The sequence below is a fragment of the Nycticebus coucang genome, chromosome 15 (genome assembly GCF_027406575.1).
Source record: "Nycticebus coucang isolate mNycCou1 chromosome 15, mNycCou1.pri, whole genome shotgun sequence".
Classification (NCBI taxonomy): domain Eukaryota; kingdom Metazoa; phylum Chordata; class Mammalia; order Primates; family Lorisidae; genus Nycticebus; species Nycticebus coucang.
The window spans coordinates 59,287,671-59,295,692 of NC_069794.1; the positions used below are offsets into that span (position 1 = coordinate 59,287,671).

Sequence of the window (8,022 nt, forward strand, 5' to 3'; positions counted from 1 at the left end):
GGGACTACAGGCACTTGCCACAAGGCCCTGCTATGTTTTTTTATTTTGTTCCAGTTTGGCCGGGGCCGGGTTTGAACCCACCACCCTCAGTACATGGGGCCAGCACCCTACTCACCGAGCCACAGGTACTGCCCATGAACAGGTTTTTTGTTTGTTTTTAAGACAGGGTCTCACTCATTTTCCCAGGCTGGAGTTGAGTGGTGTGATCTTGGCTCACTGCAGCCTCTCACATCCGCCTCCCAAGTAGCTGAGACTATAGGTGTACACCACCATGCCTAGCTTTTTTTTCAGGGGAGAAGACAGGGTCTCGCTCTTTTGCCCAGGCTGGTCTTGAACACCTGGCCTCAAGCTGTCCTCTCATCACACCTTCCCAAAGTGCTGGAATTATAGGTATGGGCCATCACCCCTGGCTCTGAACAGGTTTTTAACAAAGTGTCCTATTTTGGAAAAAATTAAAAAGCTATGGAGAACATTTATTAGTAAGGAGGAGCAGCAAGCAGCAACATTTAAGGCAGGAAGGGATAGACAGGTTAACTCTTGTGCAAATGCAGTTGAGTTTATGATTGGGATGGCCCTCATCCATAAAGCTCCTAACCATTGAGCTTTAAAGGAAAGGATAAAAACACAAGCTCCTGGTCTTTTGGTTGTACAAAATGAAGGCCTGGACAACAGGAACCTTTTTTTCTGGAATGATTTCTTCAGTGCTTAGTCCCTGAAGGTAGGAAGTACTTGCCAGTGAGTTCTTTCGATATTTGACAGTGACTCTGGCCACCCAGAACCTCGCGAGCTCAACACCAAAGCCTGCTTGTCCCCAACCACAGTGTCTTTAATTCAGTCTATAGTTCAGGGACACACAGTACTCAATGGGAAGGTTGGCAAAGCCATGGAAGAGAATCTGGATAGAATATTGTGAAAATCTGGAAGAATTACACCATTGGAGATAAAGCCATCAGGCTGAAAAGAACAAATTCCTGCTGGAGAAAACTGCGTCCACACGTAATGCATGACTTCACAGGATTTGTAACAAATCAAGGAAATGAAAGATGTTGGTAATGGCAAAAAAAGCTGGGGAGGGGTGAAGGGTTTCAAGAAAGATGTGGATCTTGGAGAAATTCAATAGCTAATAGACACCAGAAGAATTAACAGAAGACAACTTGATGTAGATAAGTGCTTCTGAATGAACCAGTGCCAACTGTGAGGAAAAGGACAGAGAAGCTGCAGTGCCAGATGACAAATTGACATTGGATAATCTGGCAGAAGGTTCCAATCATTCAAGACTGTTTCTGATTTTTATGACATGGACCTTTCCATGATACCAGTACTGAAACTAAACAGTGGAAAAAAGATTGGTACCATGTACATATAGAAGCACTTTTAAAGAAATGAAAAAGCAAAAAGATCAGAAATTATTATTTTTTGAGACAGAGTCTCAATTTTTTTGCCCCAGAAGAGTGTCCTGGCATCACAGCTCAAAGCAACCTTAAACTCTCGGGCTCAAGCGATTCTCTTGCCTCAGCCTCCCATGTAGCTGGGACTACAGGCGCCCACCACAATGCCCGGCTATTTCTTAGAGATGGGCTCTCGCTGTGGCTGAGGCTGAGGCTGATCCGGAACCCCTGAGCTCAGGCAACTCACCTGCCTTGGCCTCCCAGAGTGTTGGGATTGTATAAGTATTTTAAATCTTGTTACTTCTTTCACACTTACATGTGGCATTATACACTCTTTGTCTCCTTTAAATGTTGTTAGTTATAAGGGATTGTCAGTATGTGGTGAATTGTCTCTTTAAGTCTGTGAAATAACTTTATGTCCTTTATTTTTTATGAAATCATCTTGACTTTGCAATCAGAAAAATAATAGCGCTGTTTTTGTTTTGAAAATTACTGATTATTTTGAATTTATTTGCAGATGACAATTTTAAAATATTTTCTTGCTATTTGATTATACATGGTAGCCATAAAGTTTGTGTTCAATTTAAAATAGTTCGTGTGCAATTTAAAATTTAAGATAGCACATGAACTTCATGGCCACACTATATAAAGAAATTGTCTAAATTACTTCAGATATATGTTAATACAAAAATTTAGAGGAAATTTACCTTGTATAGCTGCCTTTAAAATGGAATAATTTTGTTCTCCGTTTTAAAATAGGTAGAAAATCCATTAGAAGAAGCCATCAAGTTCCTTATACCTCTTAAGAACCTTGTTGCTGATAACATTGACACCCATCTGTTAGCATTCGAAATATATTTTAGAAAAGGTAATACATAGTTTGAGTTCAGTTTTTAATCTTTTAACTATTTGTGACTGTATTCAAAGTGACAAAATCTTCGTTAAATCTATTTTTGTTTCTTAGATTTTATTTTACACTTCTACAAAGCCCCTTAATCTTCTTTTCCTTTGCTCAAAACTTTGCTAGGTAATGAATATTTACTATCAAATCTAGGTTAAGAATAGTTTAAACAGTCATACACATTGGTTATCTGAAGCAATTTTTCATGATTTTTTTCAAGCTTTTCTTTAGAAAGCAAAAGTTGTCTTTGATAATCAAAGTCAGCTTTAAATTTTGCTTATGAATGTTTTTTAAAAGGTAACACTTGGTTATTGAGTTTGTTAGACTAAAGTAAAGGAAATAACATAAGTATTTATGCTATTATTTTTATATTTTTTCTGACACAGGAAAGTTTTTGTTAATGCTGCAGTCTGTCAAACGCGCTTTTGCCATCGACAGTAATAACCCATGGTTACATGAGTGTTTAATTAGATTTTCCAAATCTGGTAAGTATATGATGTTTATGGAGAAGTAAATATGAGTTGTCTTCCATTAAACTGGACATTAAAGATATTTGCAACAATTTAAAGAAAAATAATGTTTATAGTATTTAAATGAAGATGTGTCTATAAAATGTTAGACAAAAGATGGTAGAAATTAGTGCCTTTTAAACTTGTATATATTTATATTTCAAAGGATCGATAATTTTCTTACTATGAAATGTATCAAGCTTAATAATAAAAGGCTTTCAATAGATTTTTTCCAGAGGACAGATCAAAGACTAAAAATCCAAATGTTTTGGTTTTTATAGTGTCTAAGCAAAGCAATCTTCCAGACGTTGTGAGCAAAGTTCTCTCTCAAGAAATGCAGAAGATATTTGTCAACAAGGATTTGGAAAGTTTTAATGAGGATTTTCTCAAATGTAACTCTACCTCTCTTCAGCATCTACTTTCAGGTTTGTATTTAGCTCCCAAGGTTAAATTGTTTATACTTTTATATAAAAACAAAGCAGAGAAAGAGCTTTAAGTGCAGAGATATGTACTGAAGTGCTGTGTGTAAGTATGGGGAAAGAAGAATGGGAACAAGTTTACTGTATGTCCATTAATAAGGGAAATAGTGATAGGTTCATCAGATGTAATGCCAGGTAGCCATTTAAAATGATGTTTATTCAAAGGATTTGTAATAACAGGCAAATATTTTTACAATATGCATACAGAATTGAACATATTATGTGATTACAACTATGCATGGGAAAGGCTGGAAGGAAGTGTGTACCAGAGCACCCAGATGTTGCCTTTAGGGTGTTGTGATTATGAATGATTTATTTTTTCTTATATTTCCAGAAGGAATACTAACTGGATTTTATTTTAAAATAGTTTTTTTCCCCCCAAGATCAACCGATTAAAAAAAGAAAATGATTCCTTAGATGTTTTGTTTTAGATTATCATCTTTTCTCACAGTTTTGGCTGAAATACTATAGCCTATATTTTCATTTTGAATTATATCATTTCTAAGGCGATTGAATTGTTGAATCAATGTTCCTGTGATAAGTATTTAATAACCATCTCTTTGTGAAGGGTGAAGGAAAGATTTGTACTGTTTTTTTCATGATACAAATGCTGTCATCATGGCCTCAATGACTAGGAAGATGGAAAGAGAGGTCACCGTTGGCTCCCAAGAGCTATTGGTCTTCAGCCCACCACTGAATAAACATTTGAAATCACATTTTAATTTTAAGTCACTGTTCAACATGTATCATATTCGCTCTCCTAGCACTGTGGGAAACTGAAGTGGAAGGATTGCTTGAGCTCAGGAGTTTGAGACCAGCCTGAGCAAGAGCGAGACTTCATCTCTAGAAAGAGTAGAAAAAATTATTCCAAGTTTGGTGGTAATGTGCCAGTTCTTGGGAGGCTGAGGTGGGAGGTTCACTTGAACTCTGGAGTTTGAGGTTGCTGTGAGCTGTGATGATGCCACTGTACTCCATATATGTATCAGATAAAATAGAAGACAGAGGAGTTTATTCATCTTGAAATGCCTTGGTATTTTAGGTGCTAAAATGATGTATTTTCTGGACAAGTCAAGGCAAGAGAAAGCAATTGCTATAGCCACTAGACTGGATGAAACTATAAAAGATAAAAATGTAAAGGTAAGATTTATCATAGGCTGATTTATAGAAAATGAGTTATTTAATAAAACATGTATCTTTACAGTATAGTTTTTATGTGGGCCTTCAGAGTTATGCCTGTATGTAATTCTCAGGCATAATTTTAACTAATTTTAAGCAGAGTAACTTTAAGCAAGTTATGTCTCTTAGCTTCTTTTCCCTCCTTTTAAAGATGAGCGTGAAAATATGACCTATCCTGCAGAGTCAGTGTAAGAGTAAACTGAAGCAAACTGAAGTGCTTGGTGCCTGCCACATAGTAAACATTTAGTAAAGGTGTGCTGTTCATATTAATAGAGAACACATTCATTTTCAGTGGTCATAGTTTTAGAGGGTCTCTTCTTCAGGTACTAGAAGTTTACTGCTTTTGACTCGGCACCGGTAGCTCAGTGGCTAAGGCACCGACCACATACACCAGGGCTGGCGGGTTCAACAATGATAACTTCAACAAAAAAATAGCTGGGTGTTGTGGTGGGCGCCTGTAGTCCCAGCTACTTGGGAGGCTGAGTCAAGCGAATCGCTTAAGCCCAAGAGTTTGAGGTTGCTAGGAGCTGGGACACTCAGCACTCTACTGAGGGCAGCATAGTGAGACTCTGTCTCAAAAAAAAAAAAAAGTTTACTGCTTTTTTAAAAAAGGATTTGTGGAATTGACCCATCCCATCCCCTTTCTTTTCTTCCTTTCTCCCCCCCCCGCCCCCCCCAGCTAAGGTCTAATGCAGAGTTGATTTTTAGTACTCCTTTCTGAAGTGATTACTTACTGTAGATGGCTAGAAGTTATTTTCAAATGAGGCAGCTTCTCTTGGTCTAATTAAAAATTTCATCTTTTGATTAAAGTGATAATGAACTGAACTTACTATTTCTTTAACTATTTGTGTTTTCCCCTTCTTTTATTAGACTTTAATAAAGGTTTCTGAGACCCTGCTTGATGGCAGCTTTGGGAGCTGTAGTTCCCAGTATGAAAATTACAGGACGGCCTGTCATAACCTGCTTCCTTTCACATGTGCTTTCCTGCCCTCTGTGAGTGAAGTCACCAGTCTCAGTGCAGCACTGAACCAGACAGCTAACTGTGACTTTTTAGCAAATGAAATTTGAAACCGCAGAGAAGGTGACTCCTACAGACTCAAAGCTCAATTCAGATCAGGGTTTCTTTTCCAGGGTATTTTTTAATATAGGTGCGAAATGAAATATTTGATTAAAAGTTTTATTAAATAGTGTGGTCTGTAAGCTTCTTTTATTCTTTATTGGACTCTGCCAGTTTACACACATATTTGTTAAAATCACCTGTATACACTTGTACAGTTTTTGTTAAATTACTAAATTATCAGCATTGTGGTAGCTGCTCTTGTGTCTATATCATAGTTATGATAATTTCTTACTAGGCTAAATTATATACAACCCTACTATATCATTTTCTTTAGATCCTGGTTTCAGGATCTGTGTTTGATCTCTTGTCTTATCGGTTTTTTGTTGTTTATTTGCTTGCTTTTTAATTAAAGCATATTAGTTTTAAAGTGTCCATTATGTTAAAAACAATATGGACTTCCTCTTGGCAGATATTGAGGGTTTTTAAAAAATGTACTTTAATTTGCTACTTGTCACCTTAAATTTTCATGATTTACCTTCCATTCCCTTTGTAATATCTATCAAAGTGATACTTTCTGGTACTCTAGTTTTTTGTACAGGCGGTCCTGGGTTATGAATGAGGTAGGTTTTGTAGATTTGTTCTTAGGTTGACTGGTATGTACGTTAGAACGTATTGCCCTATTACCTATAATAGCCTCTGTTCATAAGTGTGAATTGTATGTCAGTCACATGGGACTGCCTGTAGATGATTCAGAATGTGAAGATTGGTTTGCCTCTCGCGGAAATTTTACTGGTAAATTTGTCACATCTCTATTCTAGTTTTGAAGAGTCACAGGCAAGAATTGCACTTTTTAAAACTACGTTGCTTTGAGTGTTAACAGGTAGCTTATACTGAGGTATCTTTTGAGGGAGCTTAAGAGGGCAGAATACAAATTAAATCCAAACATTGTTACTCTTACAGCTGCGTGTTAACCATTAAATGCATTTTTGTATCTCTTAGCAAAATGAAAATTTAAGCTCTCTTTAGCTTAATTGTTAAGATGTATTATTGAACGCATTTTAGGGGGGAGTAGCTTTTTGTTCTACCTTGTACAGAAAACAGTAATGGAATCATTCAATATGTTCAGAACCCTGTAAATATGTCTGTAATATTAATGCTTCTCTTTAAGACAAATATAAATTCAAAAGGGAGATTTTATTTAGACAGTTCTAATAAGATGGTTTTCCTTCACCCTATTCTATTTAGATTGATGGTTATTGGAAGAGGAAAGAACTCATTGTAAAATAATGCCAACCTAAATAATGCTGTAATAAATTATTTTGTACACGGTTGCTTATTTGTGGTTTACTATCATTTCACACTGTAATACTTTGCAAAATATTTTCTGAGGGAGTAGAAACTCAATCACCTTAATCTTTTTAGGTTTTATGGAAAAAGTAATTCTCAACACCCACCTACCAACTATATTTTGGTGCCATGGTGACTTGTCTTCCTTTGAGTGTTTTAATAATTTTAGAGAACTCCAGGTGGTTCTACTGCAGGTTTTGTAACTTTACAATGGTATGAAAGTGAAGTGCATTCGGTGGAAACTGTACTTTGAATTTTAATCTTTTCTTGGGCTAGTAATATGTGGTACTATATGCTTACATGAGATATTCAGTAGTTCATTGAGTTATTTATTAAAATAGGCTTTTGCCCAGTTGTAGGCTAACTATTCTAAGTATCCTGAGCATGTTTTAGATAGGCCAGGGGCCAGGCACAGTGGTTCATGCCTGTAATCCTAGCACTCTGGGAGGCTGAAGCAGGAGAATCGCTTAAGGCCAGAAGTTTGAGACCAGCCTGAGCAAAGCAAGCCCCCATTTCTCCAAAAAAAATAGAAAAAATCAACTGGGTGTGGTGGTGAGCACCTGTAGTCCCAGCTACTCAGGAGGCTGAGGCAGGAGGAAGGCTTGATCTCAGGAGTTGGAGGGTGCAGTGAGCTAACAATTCACTACTGCTTTCTAGAGCCCCAGGTGACAGAGACTCCTAACACAAAGAAACAAAAAAAGCCCAGCCTAAGCTATTGTGTTCAGGAGCTTGATGTATTAAATGCATTTTCATCAGTGACATTTACAATGGGTTTATTGGGATATAACCCCAGTATAAGTTGTAGACTCTTAGTGGTCAGTCTTTGCCAGGAAATATCCCGGCACATAAATAATCCATCATGTTACTTTCAGCAAGAAGCCATTTGCATAAAAGAAGCCACAACCATAATTAGTGTGGAATTCTGCTTTCATTAGCAGCCTTTTGAAAAGTGTTCCATTGGATCATTTAGAATTTTTCTTTTTTCTTTTCTTTTTTTTTTTTTTTTTTTGAGACAGTCTCTCTATGCCACCCTTGGTAGAGTGCCGTGGCGTCACAACTCACAGCAACCTCAAACTCTTGGGCTTAAGTGATTCTTTTGCCTCAGCCTCCCAAGTAGCTGGAACTACTGGCACCTGCCAAAATGCCCAGCTATTTTTTGTTG

The 8,022-nt window shown here is 37.0% G+C and overlaps 1 protein-coding gene across 4 annotated transcripts in view; it reads left to right on the forward strand.

The window, feature by feature from the left end:
- NAA16 (N-alpha-acetyltransferase 16, NatA auxiliary subunit) overlaps nucleotides 1–6,844 on the forward strand; it is a 90,190-nt gene extending 83,346 nt beyond the window's left edge. For all 4 annotated transcript variants that reach the window (XM_053563831.1, XM_053563833.1, XM_053563832.1 and 1 more), the window contains 5 exons: nucleotides 2,148–2,256; nucleotides 2,676–2,774; nucleotides 3,080–3,223; nucleotides 4,317–4,414; nucleotides 5,324–6,844. In XM_053563831.1, coding sequence (XP_053419806.1) covers nucleotides 2,148–2,256; nucleotides 2,676–2,774; nucleotides 3,080–3,223; nucleotides 4,317–4,414; nucleotides 5,324–5,521 — 648 coding nt within the window. In that variant the 3' untranslated portion in view covers nucleotides 5,522–6,844. The remainder of the gene's footprint in view (nucleotides 1–2,147; nucleotides 2,257–2,675; nucleotides 2,775–3,079; nucleotides 3,224–4,316; nucleotides 4,415–5,323) is intronic.
- Nucleotides 6,845–8,022: the final 1,178 nt, after the last annotated feature.